The sequence below is a fragment of the Grampus griseus genome (assembly GCF_964374135.1).
Source record: "Grampus griseus genome assembly, chromosome: X".
NCBI classification, from domain to species: Eukaryota; Metazoa; Chordata; class Mammalia; order Artiodactyla; family Delphinidae; genus Grampus; species Grampus griseus.
Genome location: NC_138999.1, coordinates 8,401,722 through 8,426,282, shown reverse-complemented (window position 1 = coordinate 8,426,282; position 24,561 = coordinate 8,401,722). Strand labels below are relative to the sequence as shown.

Sequence of the window (24,561 nt, the reverse complement as noted above, 5' to 3'; positions counted from 1 at the left end):
TCCCACCAACAGTACAAGAGGGTTCCCTTTTCTCCACACCCTCTCCAGCATTTATTTTTTGTAGATTTTTTGATGGTGGCCATTCTGACTGGTGTGAAGTGATGCCTCATTGTAGTTTTGATTTGCATTTCTCTAATGATGAGTGATGTTAGCATCCTTTCATGTGTTTGTGGGCAATCTGTATATCTTCTTTGGAGAAATGTCTATTTAGGTCTTCTGCCCATTTTGGGATTGGGTTGTTTGTTTTTTTTGATATTGAGCTGCAGGAGCTGCTTGTAAATTTTGGAGATTAATCCTTTGTCAGGTGCTCCATTTGCAAATATTTTCTCCCATTCTGAGAGTTGTCTTTTCGTCTTGTTTATTGTTTCTTTTGCTGTGCAAAAGCTTTTAAGTTTCTTTATGTCCCATTTGTCTATTTTTGTTTTTATTTCCATTACTCTAGGAGGTGGGTCAAAAAGGATCTTGCTGTGATTTATGTCATAGTGTTCTGCTTATGTTTTTCTCTAAGAGTTTTATAGTTAACATTTAGGTCTTTAATCCATTTTGAGTTTATTTTTGTGTATGGTGTTAGGGAGTGTTCTAATTTCATTCTTTCACATGTAGCTGTCCAGTTTTCCCAGCAACACTTATTGAAGAGGTTGTCTTTCCTCCATTGTATATTCTTGCCTCCTTTGTCAAAGATAAGGTGACTATATGTGTGTGGGTTTCTCTCTGGGCTTTCTTTCCTGTTCCATTGATCTCTATTTCTGTTTTTGTGCCAGTACCATACTGCCTTGATTACTGTAGCTTTGTAGTATAGTCTGAAGTCAAGGAGGCTGAGTCATCCAGCTGTTTTTCTTTCTCAAGATTGCTTTGGCTATTCGGGCTCTTTTGTGTTTCCGTACAAATTGTGAAATTTTTTGTTCTAGTTCTGTGAAGAATGCCATTGGTGGTTTAATAGGGATTTCATTGAATCTGTAGATTGCTTTGGGTAGTATAGTCATTTTCACAATGTTGATTCTTTCAATCCAAGAACACAGTATATCTCTCCATCTGTTTGTATTAACTTTAATTTATTTCATCAGTGTATTACAGTTTTCTGCATACAGGTCTTTTGTCTCCTTAAGTAGTTTTCTTCCTAGGTATTTTATTCTTTTTGTTGCAGTGGTAAATGGGAGTGTTTCCTTAATTTCTCTTTCAGATTTTTCGTCATAGTGTATAGGAATGAAAGAGATTTCTGTGCATTAATTTTGTATCCTGCTACTTTACCAAATTCATTGATTAGCTCTAGTAGTTTTCTGGTAGCATCTTTAGGATTTTCTATGTATAGTATCATATCATCTGCAAACAGTGACAGTTTTACTTCTTCTTTTCCAATGTGGGTTCCTTTTATTTCTTTTTCTTCTCTGATTGCTGTGGCTAAAACTTCCAAAACTATGTTGAATAACAGTGGTGAGAGTGGGCAGCCTGTCTTGTTCCTGATCTTAGAGGAAATGGTTTCAGTTTTTCACCATTGAGAGCGATGTTGGGTTCGTCATATATGGCCTTTATTATGCTGAGGTAAGTTCCCTCTGTGCCTACTTCCTGGAGGGTTTTTATCATAAATGGGTGTTGAATTTTGTCCAAAGCTTTTTCTGCATCTATTGACATGATCATATGGTTTTTCTTCTTCAATTTGTTAACATGCTGTATCACGTTGATTGATTTGCATATATTGAAGAATCCTTGCATTCCTGGAATAAACCCCACTTGATCATGGTGTATGATCCTTTTAATGTGCTTTTGGATTCTGTTTGCTAGTATTTTGTTGAGGATTTTTGCATCTGTGTTCATCAGTGATATTGGCCTGTGGTTTTCTTTCTTTGTGGCATCTTTGGCTGGTTTTGGTATCAGGGTGATGGTGGCCTTGTAGAATGAGTTTGGGAGTGTTGCTCCCTCTGCTATATTTTGGAAGAGTTTGAGAAGGATAGGTGTTAGCTCTTCTCTAAATGTTTGATAGAATTCGCCTGTGAAGCCATCTGGTCCTGGGCTTTTGTTTGTTGGAAGATTTTTAATCACAGTCTCAATTTCTGTGCTTGTGTTTGGTCTGTTTATATTTTCTATTTCTTTCTGGTTCAGTCTCGGAAGGTTGTGCTTTTCTAAGAATTTGTCCATTTCTTCCAGGTTGTCCATTTTATTGTCATAGAGTTGCTTGTAGTAATCCCTCATGATCCTTTGTATTTCTGCAGTGTCAGTTCTTACTTCTCCTTTTTCATTTCTAATTCTATTGATTTGAGTCCTCTCCCTTTTTTTCTTGATGAGTCTGGCTAATGGTTTATCAATTTTGTTTATCTTCTCAAAGAATTAGCTTTTAGTTTTATTGATCTTTGCTATCATTTCCTTCATTTCTTTTTCATTTATTTCTGATCTACTCTTTATGATTTCTTTCCTTCCGCTAACTTTGGGAGTTTTTTGTTCTTCTTTCTCCAATTGCTTTAGGTGTAAGGTTAGGTTGTTTCTTTGAGATGTTTCTTGTTTCTTGAGGTACGATTGTATTGCTATAAACTTCCCTCTTAGAACTACTTTTGCTTCAACCCATAGGTTTTGGGTCATCGTGTTTTCATTGTCATTTGTTTCTAGGTATTTTTTGATTTCCTCTTTGATTTCTTCAGTGATCTCGTGGTTATTTAGTAGTGTATTGTTTAGCTTCCATGTGTTTGTATTTTTTACAGATTTTTTCCTGTAATTGATATCTAGTCTCATAGCTTTGTGGTCGGAAAAGACACTTGATACTATTTCAATTTTCTTGAATTTACCAAGGCTAGATTTGTGACCCAAGATATGATCTATCCTGGAGAATGTTCCGTGAGCACTTGAGAAGAAAGTGTATTCTGTTGTTTGGGGATGGAATGTCCCATAAATATCAATTAAGTTCATCTTGTTTAATGTATCATTTAAAGCTTGTGTTTCCTTATTTTCATTTTGGATGACCTGTCCATTGGTGAAAGAGGGGTGTTAAAGTCCCCTACTATGATTGTGTTACTGTCGATTTCCCCTTTTATGGCTGTTAGCATTTGCCTTATGTATTGAGGTGCTCCTATGTTGGGTGCATAAATATTTACAATTGTTATATCTTCTTCTTGGATCGATCCCTTGATCATTATGTGGTGTCCTTCTTTGTCTCTTGTAATAGTCTTTATTTTAAAGTCTATTTTGTCTGTGATGAGAATTGCTACTCCAGCTTTCTTTTGATTTCCATTTGCATGGAATATCTTTTTCCATCCCCTCACTTTCAGTCTGTATGTGTTCCTAGGTCTGAAGTGGGTCTTGTATAGACAGCATACATACGGGTCTTGTTTTTGTATCCATTCAGCCAGTCTGTGTCTTTTGGTTGGAGCATTTAATCCATTTGCATTTAACGTAGTTATCAATATGTATGTTCCTATTACCATTTTCTTAATTGTTTGGGGTTTGTTATTGCAGGTCTTTTCCTTCTCTTGTGTTTCCTGCCTAGAGAAGTTTCTTTAGCATTTGTTGTAAAGCTGGTTTGGTGGTGCTGAATTCTCTTAGCTTTTGCTTGTCTGTAAAGATTTTAATTTCTCCACCAAATCTGAATGCGATCCTTGCTGGGTAGAGTAGTCTTGGTTGTAGGTTTTTCCCCTTCATCACTTTAAATATGTCCTGCCATTCCCTTCTGGCTTGCAGAGTTTCTGCTGAAAGATCAGCTGTTAACATTATGGGGATTCTCTTGTCTGTTATTTGTTGTTTTTCTCTTGCTGCTTGTAATATTTTTTCTTTGTATTTAGTTTCTGATAGTTTGATTAATATGTGTCTTGGCATGTTTCTCCTTGGATTTATCCTGTGTGTGACTCTCTGTGCTTCCTGGACTTGATTATTTCCTTTCCCATATTAGGGAAGTTTTCACCTATAATCTCTTCAAATATTTTCTCAGTCCCTTTCTTTTTCTCTTCTTCTTCTGGGGCCCCTATAATTTGAATGTTGGTATGTTTAATGTCGTCCCAGAGGTCTCTGAGACTGTCCTCAATTCTTTTCATTCTTTTTTCTTTATTCTGCTCTGTGGTAGTTATTTCCACTGTTTTATCTTCCAGGTCTCTTATCCGTTCTTCTGCCTCAGTTATTCTGCTACTGATTCCTTCTAGAGAATTTTAAATTTCATTTATTGTGTTGTTCATCATTGTTTGTTTGCTCTTTAGTTCTTCTAGGTCCTTGTTAAATGTTTCTTGTATTTTCTCCATTCTATTTCCAAGATTTTGGATCATCTTTACAATCATTACTCTGAATTCTTTGTCAGGTAGACTGCCTATTTCCTCTTCATTTGTTTGGTCTGATGGGTTTTTACCTTGCTCCTTCATCTGCTGTGTGTTTCTCTGTCTTCTCATTTTGCTTAACTTATTGTGTTTGGGATCTCCTTTTCACAGGCTGCAGGTTCATAGTTCCCGTTGTTTTTGCTGTCTGCCCCACAGTGGCTAAGGCTGGTTCAGTGGGTTGTGTAGGCTTCCTGGTGGAGGGGAGTAGTGCCTGTTTTATGGTTTCTGGTGGGCAGGACTGTGTCCAGTGGTGTGTTTTGGGGTGTCTGTGGCCTTATTATGATTTTAGGCAGCCTCTCTGCTAATGAGTGGGGTTGTGTTCCTGTCTTGCTAGTTGTTTGGCATGGGGTGTCCAGCACTGGAGCTTGCTGGCCGTTGGGTGGAGCTGGGTCTTAGTGTTGAGATGGAGATCTCTGGGAGAGCTTTCGCCATTTGATATTATGTGGAGCCGGGAGGTCTCTGGTGGCTGAGACCGGTCCTGAACTCGGCTCTCCCACCTCAGAGGCTCAGGCCTGACACCCGCCTGGAGCCCCAAGACCCTGTCAGCCACACGGCCAGGTACGTGGGGAGTTTCTTGCCTTTTGGGAAGTCTGAGGTCTTCTGCCAGCGTTCAGTTGGTGTTCTGTAGGAGTTGTTCCACATGTAGATGTATTTCGGATGTATTCGTGGGGAGGAAGCTGATCTCCACATCTTACTCCTCCACCGTCTTGATGGTCTCCCCCACCGCACTTAAGCTTTAATATATGGTTTAGTTATTCTTCTGCGTCAACTAAATATTAAAATGAAGGAATGATAGAATTTTTTGAAGAAATATGATCTTGTTATAGTCAGATATATTTGTTTATATGAACTAGTGATGAACAAAGTATTACAAAGTAAAATACCTGTCAGTCCTATCTGAAGAACAGATTAGAATCTTGTGCAGTTAGTATGTTTAATGTCTGTCTGTATGTAACAAGCCACGTAAGGCCCTATGGTGAGATCATCGTTTAGACACTGAAGATAAGAACGTACACATGATGTAAGAGACTGACGGCTCTTTGCCACATCACAACGGATTTACATAATTTTCATCTATACAAATCTCACGACTGCAAGAGTGAAGACTCTTATGAACGATTTCCATTTCATGGGAGGAGAATCACGTTAAAAATATTGCTTTGCTTTTTGAAAGGAAGGAGGGATTGAGTGTGCCTTTTGATTACGTTGTGATGTCTTTTGCCTCCAAAAATTCAGAGAGGAGGCGTTGGGAATGTCTGCAGCCCCATGAGGATCCCAGGAACCCTCATTTCTGTTGAAGAATGCTTAGTCTGTCTTTTCCTGATAATCAGAGCCTTGCCTTTAAGTTTTATCGGGCTGAATCTCTTTCTTTACTACACTTTTAAGTGTATCTTATGAAAAAAGCCAATTCTTAATCCCCCGTTTACACATAAGTTTCCTTGCAGCATGGGCTGCATTTCTCCTGATTGGTAGCGGTGTGGGTTCCCGAGTTGCGCTTCCCACACATTAAGTTGACAGCTGCGTTATTCCAAAACACATCCTTGCAATGATGGCTGCCAATATTTTACGATGATATCCTAGGAATTCATTTGCAGCTGGTTACTGATATGAGGGGTATCTATATTATTTGGTGAGTTAACCAGTTAAGTACATTTGTTGCAAGTGCAAGATGCTAAGAGGATAAATGCCTTACTTATTCTAGTAAAAAATTAGAAACAACCCAAATGTCCATCAGTGGGGGGGGGGTTAATTAAATTATGGTAGAGGCATACTATGGAATATTATGAAACCCCCCAAAAGAAAGTAGATCTGAATTTATGGACTGTGTCAGGCTCCCCATTAAACACTTTATATGCATTGTTTTATTTAATTCTCACAACAGCTCCACGAAATTCCCATTTTACAGATGAGGCCCCTGAGACTTGTGCTAAGTCACATAATGAGTAAATGGTGCAGCAGTAATTAGGTTTGAGTTCTGTGGACCCCGAATTCATTTCCTTATCCAGTTACACTCTGCTGGCTCATGAATATCAAAGCCGTATGTATTGTTGGCTCCCCTCTCATGGAGATTTTACTCGAGATAACATTGGTTTGCGTGAACATGAAGAATAGGAAGAGACTCATATAAGAGAAAAAGCAAACATATCTGAGTGTCAAAACTAAATGACTTCTGAAGGAGGTAAGTTTCCTGTACTTCCCATGATTGAAACACAATTTAAGGGCATACACCAAGATTCTGGTTGTGTGTGCAAATCCAAGTCAAGGATTTTCATGTATTTTCAGGGCCATTACTCTGTTTAAAATGCCAAATTCTGAGTAAAGTGAGAAGTCATGCTTTTGCTCAGATGTAGTTATTCATAATGTAAAATGTCAGTTATATGCTTGTTTTTACAACTTTTCATTCTTTTAATATTTACAGATGGACAAAAGCGAAAGAAATCTTTGAGAAAGAAACTGGATTCACTAGGGAAGGAGAAAAACAAAGACAGAGGTAAAGGACAGAATGAACTAAAGCAAATGCATCTCCCGTGGAGCCTAATGGTTGAATTTGGTGGGGTTTTTGAATTGCATTGAGTTATGTGGTTCAGCTCTATTATGTAAACTGGATTTCTACGATGGAATGTCATTGAAGGCTGTTGGAGTGGCCCTGTACTGAACTGATGAGTTCAACTGGTTTGAGCAAAAAGTGATTTCTGCCAAACTTGTGGTTCCAATTATGATGCTAGCCAATCAGCAATGCATAAGGAAAACCAGGTTGAGCAGCCATGGATAGCATCTCTAACGCTAACCAGCTGTCTGGCAAATCCAGATAGTTAGGCAGGGCTAGTTGAATGAGAAGGAGTTTGGATTCCGCCACCATGACTACTGGAAATAAACAGTCTCACCCTCATGGCTACTGAAGATGGGACATTCTCAGCATTGTAATGTTAGATCACAGCACGCTTCTTTTTTTGGCCTGTGTACAGTTTTGGGAATTGTTGACTCTCTTCATACTGTCCCCTTCTGTATCTATTTAGGAAACTGATAGCTTAGCCACTCTTTCAGAGATATTTGTGGTCATTTTTAACTAATATTCATTGAGCCTGCATAATGGACACCTGGGCCTCATTAACCCAGTACATCTTTCTGTGGCTTGTTTCTATGGTTTCATATGAAGTGACTGCCGAATGGTGTGGTCATGTGAATGTATTTCCATTTTATATGACATAGGGAACGCGTGTAGAGTCAGGAAAGCCATATATCTCACCTTGGAGTTCTTTTATCTAATGATCGAATTTCTGCTTGAAAAGTAATGAAAGGCAATGAAACTGAAGGTATAAAAATAAATGCTTTGTGATAAGTATTAGACAAGACCGAGACACACCGTTGATCCGAGACTCTACACCCATATCTTGAACTGTGCCTAAAGGGTCATGACATCTGGTTCTTGGACTAAAAAGAGATTAAAGAATTCTAAAGAACGGAAAGCCAATGTTTTACTTCCCTTAGAGCATGATTTCTCAACCTTGGGACTATTGACATTTTAGACTGGATAATTATTTTTCGTGGAGGCTGTCCTGTACATTGTCTGAGATATTTAATAGCATCCCTGGTCTCTACCACTAGATGCCAGTAGCACCGCCCCCAACCAAAATATCTCCAGACATTTCAAATGTTTACCTCAAACTGAAGAAAAGGACATGAAAATGGCAGTGATCCCTACCCCTGACTACATAGCAGGATAATTTTTGAAACCTTTAAACATTCCAGTGCCCAGACCCCCACCCCAGAAAATCTGATCCCGTTGGTCTGTAGGGGAGCTGAGCGTGAGTAATGTTATAAACTACTAATGTGCACCTTCTAAGAAGAGAACTCTGGTCCATACTAACCAGTATACTCCCCAGGGCACCTTCTACCACAGGAGAGTCTACTGCTGGCATAATGAATGCAAAAGACATTAACTCTTGTCCAGATACCTATTCTTGTCTGATAAATTGTATTGTATTTAATTGGTTCATGTGTTCTTACCCTTATTTTTTAAAGGAACGTTAGTAGCCAGCGTAGCTTTATTAAACTAGAGTTTTTACTCAGTCTGTTCCTGCCACGGACCATCTTTATCTCGTGAGATTAGAGGATTCGTGAGAATTCTCAGTGTTTATAGAGTTATTAAAGGGATCGTTCAGACTGATAGTAGCAATGTGTTATCGTTAAAGTTGTTTATTCTAGGATCAAGATAATGGTACTAGGATCTGAACACTCACGTTGTAGACTCGAGGTGATTCTTCAGAAGTGCCCATTCCGGCTAAACTAAGCACAATGAACATTTTTTGCAGATGTTTGAATTCCCTCAACAGAGGGAGATGTATGTGTGCTCGCTTATGTAAGAAAACAGCAGGAAGTGAGGGTAGGGCAGGAAGGGCCAGGGGAAGTAATCAACCACTATGCACTGGACTATTACACATTTTAGACCAAATCATATTTATGTATTGTATAGGCTCAGTGAAAACTTGGCAGTGTTCTGTAGGGTTGCACAGGGGTGCTGGCTGGGAAAAGGAAGGCAGGTCCTGGTGGTTCCAAAGAAAAAACACATCACCCATCCAACTAAGGAGAAAAATACCAGGATTTATGGCAAAAGAGATATTTTTAAAATATAGCTTTGATCGTTAAAAAGGTGACGTTCTAGGCTTAAGTGAAACTTAATTACATGGCATCTTTTCTGAACATAAAGTCCTGTGTGTGTCCACGCATCCATTACGTGGATGTCTTGGGAACCGGGGTGTGATGAGGCAGTGTGCAGGTCTCGCATGGTTGTGATCATTTCACATTGTTCTCTTCCGTTGGAATATTAGCATTGGGGTTCATAACAGCTGCACATGTGAAAAATGACAATCATTTGAATCCAAGAGTAAAAGAAGGAAAACAGGAAATTCTAGATGACTTCTTGGGTTGGGTCATCTAAAAATAAATAGGAGCAGCTTTTTAGAATCGAATCGCTCTCCCAATAAAGCGGTTCGTTAAGTGTTTGATGTGCTGCTATATTAATTGATTCAATCAGAATGAATCATGGCCTGTGTTTTATTTAATTGCCTTAACATAATATACAGCAGATCATGTGACACTTCTGTGTCCCTCCTGCCACTTAAGCAGTGCCCATATGACTTTTGATTTCCATACAGAAAGTAATTCAGGATTGATGCTGGTTCAGAAAACATATTTTCGTACAGAATAGTTCCAAGGTTCTTCATTTCTCTCAGTTAAATTAGTTGGCATCCAAAAAGGATTTTTTAAACTTTCAGAACTTCAGAATATTTCTTTCTTGTGTCAAAAAGAATCACTCTTGGGGAAAGGTTTTAAAATGGCTACTTTGTGCCAGTTATTGTGGTTCCTAATCAGAGCACAAGGGAAGTAGGTTTTACTGTGGCCTAAGTCTGAGAGCTAGGTCCCCTGTCTACAGGATAGTTTCAGATGATGAAGTGTTTATCAACATAAACTCTGCTGATAGTTCAGGTCTAGCACCTTTCTTTGTGCCGAAATTACATCATGCCATGTTTTATTGTTCCGCACTGTCTAAATGGGTTAATAGATGTGAGTTGTGAAGTAGCACTACGTAGGAATAGTTGATACAACTTTGTTTTGTGCCATGTTAAATAACAGTAGAAACATCAAGTGGCAATTATCACTCTTTAGAAATTCTCAAAGAAAATGTATTGAGTGCTGTTACTGGAGATGAGAGAAACAGGGGGAGTGTGATTCCAGGGAGGAATAGGAGGGGCCACCTCGCACAGGACTGGGTGGGCCGCAGCACAACTTCCGCTCTGCATGCTAAGAGCACTGAGACGCCATCAGAGTGAATTAAGGATGGGGTGGCTTAATGGTGTCTTTAAATGGATTGCCACACTGCAGTGTAAGACATGAGCTTGGGGTGGGAGGGTGAGACCACGGTGGAGGAAGGAAGCCTGATTCCAGGGGCCAAATCACTTCTGCTGAGGATAGGTCCAGGATGGGACCGAGGGAGTTGGTGAAAAAGGTAGCTTGCAGGAAAAAGTGAGAGGAGAGGAGAAAGTCAAGGAGATGTGAGGACAGAACCAGATGGGTCATTTGGGTAGACATCCACGTCTCCCGGGATGATGGTAGACGGGGGTTCTGATGGTGATGATAGAAGATAGCAGTGAGCATGGGGGCAGGGGAGCTTGCAGTGGCCCCAGGTTTCTGCCACACAGCAGGAGGGAGAGGATCTGGAAGCTGAAGCACAGCTGAGCGACCAGCACACCACCTCCTGGCCCTGAGGGTCATGGGGAGGGAGCAGAGACAGCCTCTACCAATGAGGACAGCAGGGGATGCAGTCTCCTTAGTAAACACATACTATAGATTAGAACACGATACACACAGTCCCTGGGCCCAGAACACTGAGTCTTGGGTAATATTTTTATGGTTTGAAAAACCCATTATCAAATTTATTAGCTGCTATCAACACAGAGTCTGTAGGTTCCCTTCTCCTCCCCAACAGAAGAGCTTTGAACCCACAGATAAGCATGTGTGCCCAACACTTTATTTACACAGAAAGGAGGGTTTTGCTCAACAGCCTTGGGCCGAGTCCTCAGTTTCACAATACCCATATTTTGAGAAGCAATCACATTCAAGGAACCCTGCCTAGAATTTTCCAGGGCCTAGACACTGTGACACAAGTTTAGAGCATAGAGAGATCTGTCTCCTTTCTGAAGCTTGTGAGAGAGTTCTCTGGAGAAAGCAACGCGAAACTAAAGAGACGAGATCAAAACACTACCACTGAAAGAATAAATAAACTCAACCAGGAAAGAAAGCCTGTTAGAGAAAAGCAGAAGTAAGAAAAGAAATAGAAGAGTCATTTGGGGAGAATGACTTCATGTATTCCATCTGTTTAATTTCTATTCAGTTATTCCAATTTACAAGTGGAGCGGCAGACTTCTAGATATTAAAAATGACAGATACCAAAGGAAACCATCTTGCTTCTTTTTTCCAAGGATATTAGAGATCTCTAGCCGAGTCTGGTTGGTTTTCTTTATGTGGAAAAAATGTCTAGGAGAGGAATCAATAGTCCTCATGTCACATTAAATCCGTGCTATGAGTATGCCTGCTTGAGCAGACACAGGTCACTTGATACATTTATCAGTGTCCTTTCTGCTATCATTACCCACCAATAGTTTTTATATATTCCAAGTAGCTATCAGCCTTGCCATACGCATGTTCCTAGATTTGCCCCAAGCTTTTTGAAGGAAGACTATTTGATTATTCCCATAGACAAGATAGCACTGATTTACACAATAAACCCTGAGGTGTCCCCTTTGGTTTCTGATTTTGCTAGTAGTGGAAATGACCTTTTATCAGTAGTGAGTATTGGATCTTGCTACACTGTCCACATTGATCCCTCAAAACAAATGGCTGAATTGTTTTTTGCATTCACGTATGCCGACTAGTTCACAAACTTATAGAGGATGATAAGCATCCTCTGAAAAATCCCGAAATGCTGAAGTTTTGATTTTTCACTTCAAAATGAATTGCATGTTTTGATAGAACAAGAGGTTCAGGCTTTTCAAGTGCCATTTCTTTTTCTTTTTTTCTTTTGCGGTACGCGGGCCTCTCACTGCTGTGGCCTCTCCCGTCGCGGAGCACAGGCTCCGGACGCGCAGGCTCAGCGGCCATGGCTCACGGGCCCAGTCGCTCCACGGCATGTGGGATCTTCCCGGACCGGGGCGCGAACCCGTGTCCCCTGCATCGGCAGGCGGGCTCTCAACCACTGCGCCACCAGGGAAGCCCTCAAGTGCCATTTCTGCTTTTAATGCAGACTTGACCATTAGCCCCGGGATGTTCAAAATGTTGCCGTGGATCAAAGAGGAAAACCTTTTAGGGCCTCTTTCCACCTGATTTAATGTTAGCATTTTCAACCTCAGAATTGTTTTCCCTTGCTCATTCTGGTTTATTCATAAGGGTTATAAAAACAAGGGAGAGGCTAGACTCCAGTTTTCTGCTGCTAGGAGATGTAATTTTTAGTCTCAAAGAAATAATGCATTTAATATAATTATTGATGCTTTTAGCATGAATTTAAAATATTACGAATAAAATGCTTGGCCCTAAGGATCAGCGTGCTTACAATGTGCGTGTATACAAGTGGATTTACTCTAGAGATGCAGAATGCAATTGTGTATACATCTCCAAATAAAGCCGTAGGTTTCTGCATTATGCTCCTTCCCCCAAATTGTCCTTACTAGAGGATTTAATAAATTATATTCTGGGCTCTTCACCGGATATCTAGTGGTGAGAATCCACTTCTTCATGTGGCCTGGAGAATGGCTTGAGTATAGATCATGAGCGTGACAGCCCTAACCCAGCAATTGGAGGCAGCATGTGGGAACAAAGAACACAAAGAAAAAAAGAACAATCTTATTCCCAAGCTGCTCCTCTGTCTCTTGAGTTGTCATTTCACATGTTGGAAGCTCTTTGACTGGGAACCTCAGAGTGTAGCCACTTACCTGAATTTCAGTAATTTTTGGCATCTCTCTCTTACACAGATGATAGACACAACTGCAATTATTTACGTATCTGATTCTCCAGTCCCCACCTCACCCCACACTCTGAACCCTTCAAGAGCGAGGACTGGACCTTCTGTAAGCTTTGTACTCCTCACTGCATACCTTGACACGGCACACAGTAGGTATTAGTAAGTGACAGTTGAATGACTGTATACGCACAGAGTCTTCTCAGGCCTTGTAAGCTTTGGGGGCTCTTGAGACATCAATCAAAGACACATTTTGTAAAACCGTTTACTGACGAGGATGAAGTATTATGTTCATCCTATCAAAAAATGTCACCCTTCTCTATAAAGTTATTTCCTTTCAACATACTTGAGATACGTCGAGAAAAACTCGAGGCTTAGATTTTTAAAACCCATGCTCTTTATACATCCTAGCTTTCTTTATTGAGATAGAAACGTCAGCCACTCTGACAAACTCAACAGTCATCTCCGTATATTGATGGATGAATCAGTTCTTCAGAAAACAGTCGTTGGAATTTGTCTGCCCTTTGATCTGCAACATGACTGAGAGTCTCCCCTGGTGCAGTCTTTCTCTGAAAGTGAATGTTTGGTTTTTGATTCCAGAGTTCATCCCACAGGCGTTTGGAATGCCCTTATCCCAAGTCATCGCAAACGACCGGGCCTATAAACTCAAGCAGGACTCGCAGAGGGGCGAGCAGAAGGATGCCTCCGATTTTGTGGCTTCCCTCCTCCCATTTGGAAATAAAAGACAAAACAAAGAACTCTCAAGCAGTAACTCATCTCTCAGCTCCACCTCGGAAACACCAAATGAGTCAACGTCCCCCAGTACCCCGGAGCCGGCTCCTCGGGCCAGGAGGAGGGTGAGTTAACCAGTGTTTGCTCTGACCCCGATGTCAGGACAACGGAAGAGTTCTAAGGTTATTCTCTGAGTCTTGGCTCATGTGAAAACTGGAAATGCAGTTTGTGTCCAGGTATCTGTCAACAACCCCATTCAGGGAGAATTTGCACCGGCCCCAAGGCACCTGACACACCCCTCACAGCCTTTCCCTGACCTCTTTCAAAGATATTGGGTGCCTCTCCTTGCTTACCCGTGATATCCAGAACATTCTACAACATCACCACTGATCCTACTCTAGTGTAACCTTCTGTTGTGGTACCAGAATTTCCCATGAGACTTTGAGGCTCGAGGGCAGGGCCAGGTGTCTTTGTTAATCTCTTCATCTCATCCAAGAACTATGCCTGGCCGAGTGAACTTGCTGCTGGTCTTCATAAGCAATGAGATTTTTTTCTACCAACGGAACATGGCTTTTTTCTCAAACGTAACTGTAGAAACACGCACACACACACACATGTCCTCTTTCAAATCAATACTGTAATAATATGGTACCATTTATTAAGTGAGTACTATGTTCCAGGCAGTGTGCTATTATTTGGCATTTCAAATTTCAATCCAGGAAAGCTGAGTTTCCAGGCAAATTGGTTGGTGATTAGCTTAGTCAGGTGATAAGCATCTCTGAAACTTCCTAGGTCACTGGGAGATCTCTCCTTTGCCTTTCACCTGAAGCCCCAAATCTTTGCCACCTCCAGCCATTGACTACTGCCCTAGTTAAAACCTGAGGCACGGGCTTCCCTGGTGGCGCAGTGGTTGAGAGTCCGCCTGCCGATGCAGGGGACACGGGTTCATGCCCCGGTCCGGGAGGATCCCACATGCCGTGGAGCGACTGGGCCCGTGAGCCATGGCCGCTGAGCCTGCGCGTCCGGAGCCTGTGCTCTGCAACGGGAGAGGCCGCAACAGTGAGAGGCCCGCGTACCGCAAAAAAAAACACCAAAAAACCAAAACCCTGAGGCACTTCCCAGTTAAAATCTGCAGTTCTCAATCAGCCTCCAACATTTAGAACCTCTCCAAGACTCAGGGGCACCTGAGCCACCCACCACTGTTTTCAGGGATTCACCGTGTGTAAAGCTAAGTTGGCATATTCAGACCCCCATCACTTTCTCTACCTTACAGACAAGAGAATTGTTCTTCCAATCCTGGCACAGTCTCTCAGACTGTTTATATAAGCCTATGTGGCAAGGACACCAAAATGCCACATATGAGCTTTCTGAGAATCTAGAGCCCAGGCAATGGGCGTCCCAAATGCCCTCCCCTCTGGCCAGGCCTTGCTAGCAGCCAACTTCTTCCTCTATGCTTCAGCAAAGGGTGGGTGGCCATACAGGCATGAGTGGTGCCCTGCAGCCTTACCCTCAGCCTTTTACCATTCCTAGAGTGCCAGCCCTCCTTCCACCTGTCATTACCTCATCTCTTGGCTGGGGGCTTTCTCCGATGGCCAGAGGCGCCCACCCATAGCGACGACGGGCTGCGAGTAGCAAGGCGTTAATGTCACCTCCCCACCCCTACCAGAAGTTGTCTTTAATCAATGACTCTTGAGACTCGTGGTATAAATACCCCCAACTCCCTTACTCCTTAGCAGGAATAGCTCTGGGGTGCATGGTCTACACGGTCTCCCAGGTCCCCAGGGCAGTTGGGCTCCAGCGGCCCACAGGCTTGTCACAGGCTTATCACAGGCTTGTCACAGGCCTGGTGATGCCCCCTTCATTAGCTGCATTCACTTCCCTTTCTCATTTCCCTACTTCCCTACAGCTGTCTCCTGGGACTATTCCCCTAATAAAGTTCATTGTGTCACGTCTTGGGGAAAACTAAACTAAGACTGTTTATGGAATCCTCCTGTTTTAAAATCTACTTTCGAGAGTTGAATTATTCTTTTTTTTTCACAAGAGTTCTCTGACTTTACCTCATTCGTCAAGTATGTGATTTTTTTCTTGTTTCAAGGAATGAAGTGGTTGGGTCAAAATATTTTAATTGTATGTTTGCCATCTCTTGTCTTCCATTTGGAAGAAGTTGTCTATTGTTGAAATTGTAACTGTCATTACCTTACCCTATGCTGTGGAGGTTTCCTAACCTTTTTTCCTTTGAAAATACAAACCGCACAATTAAACAGTATTATTTCGAGTGTGATTAGTGGTCATGGACAAAAGGATTTATTGGATGGCATTGGGGGAAGCAGTTTTTATTTTCTCCATGTGCACTCTGTGTTCATGTCTGTGTATAATTTGCAGGGTGCAATGTCAGTGGATTCTATCACCGATCTTGACGACAATCAGTCTCGACTGCTAGAAGCGTTACAGCTCTCCTTGCCTGCCGAAGCTCAAAGCAAAAAAGAAAAAGCCAGAGATAAGAAACTCAGTCTGAATCCCATTTACAGACAGGTCCCCAGGCTGGTGGACAGCTGCTGTCAACATCTAGAAAAACATGGTAAGCAAAATTGTTTGTCAGCAGTCAAGTACTGAAGACTTTCATGTATTCGGGCATCATTCATTCAAGCACCCGATTCCAATTCTATGTTCATTTGATCAGGCTCTAGGCCAAAATTTCCTTTGCAAAGAAAATTTACAAACATGAACGTTTGCTTATCCCCAGTAGGGCTGAACCAGATTTGGGGCGGCGCGAATCCACCTGATGGTATTCAGGCTCCGCAGCCCTAAAGAGTCCTCAGAAGTGACCCTGGAGATCAAGGAATTGAGGGGAGGGCAAGGTCTGTTGGGCTGGGGCTATCCTCAGGACCCCCTGCAAAGAAAGCAGGGCCACTTTCATCTTTTTTATACATTGAGGTTCCACAAGGCTTCCTTTAAAAAATAATAGTCCAGCTTCTTACAGAAAAAAAACAGATTAGAGAACCATTCCTTAAGTGAATAGAAAATACATAGTTTTGGACAATAGGTTTCTTTCTATATTGCTCTTTGCATTTTTGTGGAAAGCTGTCCACTTAAGATTTCTTCATCGTGACCGTTTTGGAAACTCAGTTCCACTTAATACGCTGACTTTACAGCTCTTTAAAATTTTTGCGGAACTTTAGACTTTTGGCTCATCAAACAGCCATGTCTACGATCTGAATTTGTTTGCTATAATGTTAGCATGCGTTTTATGGACGTGAGAAGAGTTTATAATTGCTTCTTTTTTCCAGTTTTATTGAGAAATAATTGACATACATGACTGTAATTGCTTTTTTACTATAAAAGTAATATACACATCATAATAGAGAAAAAAAAGAAACAGAAAAGCAAATTCTGAGGCTATCATATAGATATAACTACTCTTGACATTCTCATCTATTTCTTTCTAATAAAAGTGGGACTTTATAAAAATGACTAGGATATGTCCAGGTCTCTTAATCAATTCATTATATATGGAAATCACTAGATATCATATGGGTGACTTAATATAAGTAATATGTATTGAAACTTTGTTTATACAAAATTTCAATATGTATATGTATGTGTATGAGTGTACATTCTTATCTGTCTCTTCTCCTTGGAAAGTAAACAGGACATCAATAAAAATATCTTAGACATTTTGAATTCCCAATACTTAGTATCATGATAACACAATGTAAATGTTTCAATCAGTATTACTTGAACAGAATTATTTTTCAAAATAGCTTAGCAACTAGAGTTCTTTAGTTGCTTTTAGCACCTAAAGAATTTACATGAATATTTAAATTCAGCCTAAACTTTACTACGAGGTAGAAAAAGCGACTCATACTTTTATAATTATAATTTTTCCCTATAGAGAATGTAGAGAGTGAACTGTAGCGCTATAAAGAATTCTAAACGAGAAAATTCTACTCTAACCATGCAAAAATGCAGTGCCAGGTTGAGTAACTGCTTTTGTGAAAGAAGACTTGGCATGTCTTTGTATTTTCTTTTTGAAAATAAATTTTCATGAATTATAATTTGTAAAATAGCATTTCCTTTAAGATTACTAAAAAACAGGGAAGTTCACTTTTTTGGGGGGGTGCGGGGGAAATAGTTACAATGCAGTTTAGGGCCTAAAGGAAAGAAGATAACCTACATGATCTTTCAAGGCCCTGATTCTGTTCTGAGTTTCCATGATGTTTAGACCAAATGGCTCTGGAAAAATAAGAGATAGTTTCAAATTCAAACAGATACTAATCTTGGTCACTTTAAACCAGTGATAAAAGAGCAAATTTCAAAAACAATTCTTTTGTAAGACTTCATTTGCCAGTGTTTGAAATGGGCAGCAGAGAGTTTGATTCACTTTAGCTTCATAGACATTTGTCAAAGACCTTTTCATTCTCTCCCAAATTGGTCTTGGACACACACACACAAAAACAAAACAGAGAGAGAGAGAGAGAAACAAACAAAAACAATTGGTCCTGGACAGTTACCTTGACTCCATCTATATATTCGTGTACGCCACCCTTCCTCACTTTTACTTCACCCAAATGCCTTCTCCACTATTAGGCCAAAATTCCTTTAAGCATCCTTAATTTCCCCGAAGCACACATTTCAAACCAAAAAAACGACAAAAAAAAAAAAAACCCAGACAATATAACAAAGAGTCCAACTCTCTTCTACTTAAAGGATGTAGGCTGATTTTAGGGTGGGGCCGCCTCCTTATTATGCCTGCCCTCATTACTTGAATTCCCTAAGCCTGAGATTCAGGTGCCCTGGTTCTAGTTTCCATTTCAGCTTCTGACAAAAAGGAGAGAAAGGCGATCATATCCATTTCTGGCACAGGGTACAGCAAAGTCACATTTCTTTGCCAGATCTATGCCTTTTTTGATGGACACCTGTTTTTAACAGTGACTGTCTCAAGTCAAGGTTACTGGATGCCTAGATTGTATCTTCTCTTTGAGGAAAATGACTCTAAGGCTTATGTCAGAGAATGGCATTGGCTGTCTGAAGGCTGTCATCTGCTCAACCTAAAATTAATTAATTAATTAATTTAAAAAACTTAAAACAGGTTATAATCAATTGATACATAGAAATTATAGCAATCAGTCACTAGCTAGTTATTTTTGGAATCACAGTCACTTTTACTGAGTGGAAAAATACTATAATTTAGGAAATAGTGACACAGAAATGGGCATTTTTGAACAGAATGGAGGACTTCAGGCAAAGGAATAGTCCCACCTGGGAAGAAAGTGCCCTTATGTGATATCTCACTTATGTAGAAATTTCAGCCACTTGGAAACCATCGGACCAACAAGAAAATAAATGCAGCCAAAATTAAAATTGCTAAGACCTCCTATTATATTACAGTTTTCTGTTTTGCACAAAAAGCCTTATTTAGTTCAGTTAGGGCCTATATCTCTCTGTATAATAGTAGATGCCAGATACAATTCTAAGTATTGTATACACATTCATTAATTGAATCACTGAACAACTTTTGAGGTGGATACTTATTTTGCTCATTTTGTAGGTGAAGAAATATAATTCTGTATTTGATTCTAATACCTTGATTATCCTGTTTTCAAGCTCCCAGAGAGGTAGAAGCAATAGATTAGGCTGGGGGCTGGACTCAGTTATAAGGCAGATGAATTGATGGCAGCAACAAGGAAGGAACACAAGTCTTTTGAGAATAGATGCAAAGCAAAATTCCACCCAAGTGCAAAGCACCAAGATGTACTTATGCAAGTCAGCAATAACTAGCCTCTCAGCATGATTCTCTCAAATTATTCTGGAAATTCAGGATAACGCTCATAAGAAATAAAAGCGATAAATGGGATATTTATAGATATTATCGTTTCTAACTGAAAAATTCTAGAAAACCAATTTTAAAAGTCTTATACACAATACACAATGTGGCAAGACCATAAAATAAACACACAAAAAGATATCCATGTCTTATATAAGAGCAATAATAGGTTATGTACTATAACAATAAAATAATTCATTTATATTAATATCAAACGTATAGTTACGTAGAATATCTGTAATAAGAAGTAAGAAACTTCTGTGACAAAAACTGCAAAGCTTTACCAAGAAATGTTAAGAAACTAAGAAATAAATTAAGATATCTACTTCGTTTCTGGATGGGAAGAAATAATGTTGTAAAGATTTCAGTTCTTTCCAATATCATTATATATTGGACTAGTCAGAACTCTTTCCGTGGCAAGAGAGAAGAACCCAGATAAAAGCAGATTAAGCAAAGCAGCCCCCCAAATTCCCACTTACATGCTGGAAGTATGAATATTATATCTAGATTCAGGAACAGGTAGATTCAGGGTGCAAATAATGCCATGAGAGCGTGAGTCTGATTGCTGGAGTGTTGACTATGTTTCATGGTCTGTGGACTCTCACAGCAGCTCTCTTCATGTGGCTACAAGCCACCCCTGGCAGCTACAATCTGCCATCAGCCTTGTAACTCATTATCCCAAATGAAGAGAAGATGAGCCACCAATGAAACAATAAACGTAGACAATGATCATCAGTGGCAGTGACTCATGGCTTGCATAGGAAAGGAGAGTCATGCAGACCCTCTGTGCCACCTTAAGGAAGTGCATAATACCTCTTGTGAAGTCTTCTTGCCCCCAAGTCTAAACCTGAATCAGAGAAAACTCTGGCTCTAACTATCTCTTTAGAGGAAATAAAGGGGAGAAAGGAGCACATAAATGACACCACAGAGTGTCTACATCCAGGCAGTGGGAAAATCTACAGTGGGAAATCAATGCTATTTCTTCCTCAAACCAATTACGAGGAAATCATATAAACAGAGAGGGGGAAACAAACACATTAAGAGACTACAAGGCTCGCCAGCCTATCACAGTTTGTGAACCTTATGTGAACGTTGACTGGATATTTAATGATATTAAGGAACTATTGTTGAAATGTCTAACTTGTGGTAGATTATGTTTCTTTTAAGAGACCTAATTTTTTAGAGCAAAGAGTTTCTCAGCCTTGGCACTACTGACATTTGGGGCTGGATAACTCTTTTTCATGCACTGGCCCCATAATCCCACTTCTAGGACATGATCTTAAGACAATCGGAAATGTAAACTGAGACCTATGTACAGAGTTGTTCCTAATAGGGCTAGTTATGGTATCAAAACAAGTGCATATATGTTGCGGGGAGCTATATTGTCATTCAGAGGAGAATATGAAGTGAATTGTGGCACATTCATGCAGTAGAGTATTTTGCATCCATTTTAAATGACATTGACAGAATTTTTACTGGCATAAAAAATTATTGTGGCATAATATTGAGTAAAAGCAGCAGCATTCTACCCCCGATATTTTTTTTTCATGGAGAAAAGACTGAACAGAAATAAACTCAAATATTAAGTCATTACTTCTGCATCAGGTATTTTTTAAAGTATATTATTTTTTACATTTTTCTGCACCTTATAGATTTTCTTTAATAAGTACATGTTTTAATTATGATCAGTAAAGCAAGAAATGTCTATTTTAAAATTGATAAAGGGCTGGAAATTCATAGAAAATTCATGTTTATTCTGAATGATGAAGAAAATGTTACATTATTTTTTTCATATGGAGAAAGTGTGGAAATACATAATAACGCAAGAAAATTTTTTCATCAGAAGCATTTAACGTAAAATGATCCTGGTACTTTCAGGGCTAACCTCTAGGTACCTGGTGAATCTAGTGCGGGATAAAGAAGCATTAGTGCACACTGTCAAGTTACTATACTGCCCTGCATGTTGCAGCGTGGTGCTGGCATTCCCTTTTATATCTATTTTGATTTCCTCCAGTTTCAAGCCACAAAACAGGACTGACGATTTTGTTTGCTTATTTGCAGGCCTCCAGACAGTGGGGATATTCCGAGTTGGAAGCTCGAAAAAGAGAGTGAGACAAGTAAGTGAAAAGTGAAGATTATATTGTACATTTCACCTGACTTTTAGTTGAATTACATCGTGCAAAGTTCAAGCTCATGCAAATTCATTTCTGAATATCTTTTCTGTACCCTCCCACCTATTATAGTATAATTGAATCCCAGGAAGTGAAAGGCAACAACTCAGAATCTCAGAAAGGTCGTGAAAGAGTTAGGATCATACAACTGAAAGCAAAACATCTGGCCGTGCCCACCGCATGTACAGCCAAATGAAACTAATTTATAAACATCTTACTGACACTGTAAATGTAGGAGATTCGGAGAGTACCTGATCAGTAAGTGATCGTAAATAGCAAACAATCGTACAGCACCCGTTTTTACTAAAATGAGACATGAGTAATGCCATTAATATCTCTTCTTTTAAAATACTATGTTTATAGCTTTACTTTCTCGAAAATAAATAATTCATATTACTTTTCCAAGGTCCCATTGATTCCCCAGTTCATTTTCCATGTGGGGACTGTACCCCTCAGTTTCCTTCTGCACTCTGCAGCATTCTTGCAAAAGAAGTTTGATATGAGAGCTTCAGGAATAGGCTCCTATGACCAGGCAGGTATCTGTGTTCATGACGGCTTCAGAAAAGGCAAACCATCCTTTGAGAAAAGAATTCATTTGTTGGCTAAAAGAAAATTAAAATGTTATTTTCCCTCTGTTGGTGCCAACAGAAAGAAGTAAGGAACCCAGCAATTCAAAAACGAAGCCAAATGAAAATAATTTTTAGTTGGATGAAGCTGAAGAAACATTATTTGTTCATATTATTGAAACTAACTGAAATAAGTGTCTCCTCATAATGTCTTTCTTTTTTTGTCAAGACAAAAGGGGTTTTCAAAAGAAGTATGTTTTCTGTTTGGTTGGTTGGTTGGTTTTATTTGTAATAGTCACATAAGATACTATTGAACATTTAACATTTCACAGTAAGATTAGCAGGAAGAAAGTTAGCATAGTAATAACATTTCTTAGGCCTCTCACCTCTGCAGAATTGCAGAATATTTTTATCAACGTTGTCTCGTTGAATCCGCCCACCAGCTGGGAGACAAGCCCCTTTCACCCACTTCTTCTGAGGCTTAGAGAGATTAAGTAATTTAATTCAGGAGCACGCAGTTTAGACCAAGCTCTTCCCACGATCCGTTCTTTCTGCATGTGTGTGTGTGCGTGTGCGTGTGCGCTCAAAAGAAAAACATGGTGTGTTTAGATGACCACGATTAGGAGTGGTGCTGATGGAAGCCTTCTTCATTCTGGCTGCCCGATACACACTAAGGATGAGTTGCCTGGAATTGATCTGCGATTCGGGACAGCAACAGGCATTCTTGTCAGGTGGCGAGGTGGCTAGTGACAGAAATTATTCCTCAGTTATATCTGGATCCACTAAAGGGAAAACCTTTGCATGGAGATTTACGTAAGGATTCTCAAAAATACATATAGAATTAGTGGTTAGATTTCAAGGGTGAAATATGCTCTAACTCACCATTTGATCTTGGTATATCACTTCTTAGCATCCTACACTTTTTCTTGAGAACAACTGTCACAGTATAAAGAGCTAATTAATCATTGGTGGGATTACCAGTTTATCACCTGTCTGTCAGCCTGAGAGCTGGAGGAGGGGGAGGGCTTTGCCTCTTTACTCGTCACCGTATTTTGAGGACCTGTAACAAGGCCATACACAGTAAGTGTGCAGTACATCTTTGCTGAATGAATGGGTGAATGAATGACACAGCAAATGAACACTTACAGAAGTTTATTGCCTAGAGTACATTCATGAACTCACAAAATTATTCTAACAGCAGAGAACAAACAATACCTAAGAGAAGTTGAGCTGTCCGAGATGAAAATAGGGTGTAGAGTTATGACTCTCTTCTTGCTATTGTGTTTTCCTACTGTTATAAACTCTAAAGGACTGAGTATAATGATGAAAGCAGGAAATCTTCTTGGAAAATGTTAATAAGGCTACTTTGACAAATCTAAGGCAGATTTTATTTCGTTATTGTCATCTTTCAAGGCTTAGTCACAAATGGTTTATCAGGGGTTTTTTGGGGGGTTTTTTTGTTTTTGTTTTTTGGGTTTTTTTGCGGTACGTGGGCCTCTCACTGTTGTGGCCTCTCCCGTTGCGGAGCACAGCTCCGGACGCGCAGGCTCAACGGCCATGGCTCACGGGCCCAGCCGCTCCGCGGCATGTGGGATCTTCCCGGACCGGGGCACGAACCCGCGTCCCCTGCATTGGCAGGCGGACTCTCAACCACTGCGCCACCAGGGAAGCCCCTATCAGGGTTTTTAATTTCATTGTTTACAGAAATATCTCTTTGCTTTCTTGTCGAGTATTGCTAGAAAATGTCAAAATTCCAACATGGTAAATTTGCTGCCGTGCAAAACCACTGTATAATAGATTAATTCCTCCCTCCCACAGTTAGAATTGACCTAACCCCTTAGCTCTTCCTCCCAACCTTCTGGATGTCGTTATCAAGCCCTTCTGCTTGCATCGTTAACAGTAAACGCACAGATACTTTGATTTAATAATTCATTTCATATATATATATATATATTCATGGCTGGGTTTGCATAGACTTTGTAGATCAAGGTGACATGTTGTTTGCTCCTCCTTCTTGGGGTCTGGGTAAACTTAATACCAGCTGCTGCATGTCATAGCACTTCTTTTGCTAGGCGCTGAACATTGACGTATGGTGTTCTGAGACTGCCACTTGAACCGTTGTCTTTCCAGTTACGTGAGGAATTTGACCGTGGGGTTGACGTGTCCCTGGAGGAAGAGCACAGCGTTCATGACGTGGCTGCCTTGTTGAAGGAGTTCCTGAGGGACATGCCGGACCCCCTTCTCACCAGGGAGCTGTACACAGCTTTCATCAATACTCTCTGTGCGTAACGCAGCCATTTGCAGGAATGTGTTCCTGGGTTACTGGGATGTCCCACTCATTCATCAAAACCTTATGCATGTGTTTTCTAATAGCTTTTTTTTTGCCCTTATTTATCAGTGTCTAATGAGCGGGCTATTTGGGGAATTTTCTGAGATTTACCCTGGGGAGAATTAGCAAGTAGAAAGTTGC

General features: G+C 40.2%; 1 protein-coding gene across 3 annotated transcripts in view; it reads left to right on the top strand.

Annotated features, from left to right (window-relative positions):
* ARHGAP6 (Rho GTPase activating protein 6) overlaps positions 1–24,561 on the top strand; it is a gene marked incomplete at its 5' end in the record, with an annotated part of 486,010 nt that overhangs the window by 423,077 nt on the left and 38,372 nt on the right. For all 3 annotated transcript variants that reach the window (XM_082681871.1, XM_082681872.1, XM_082681873.1), the window contains 5 exons: positions 6,706–6,777; positions 13,399–13,655; positions 15,913–16,108; positions 21,416–21,471; positions 24,222–24,372. In XM_082681871.1, coding sequence (XP_082537997.1) covers positions 6,706–6,777; positions 13,399–13,655; positions 15,913–16,108; positions 21,416–21,471; positions 24,222–24,372 — 732 coding nt within the window. The remainder of the gene's footprint in view (positions 1–6,705; positions 6,778–13,398; positions 13,656–15,912; positions 16,109–21,415; positions 21,472–24,221; positions 24,373–24,561) is intronic.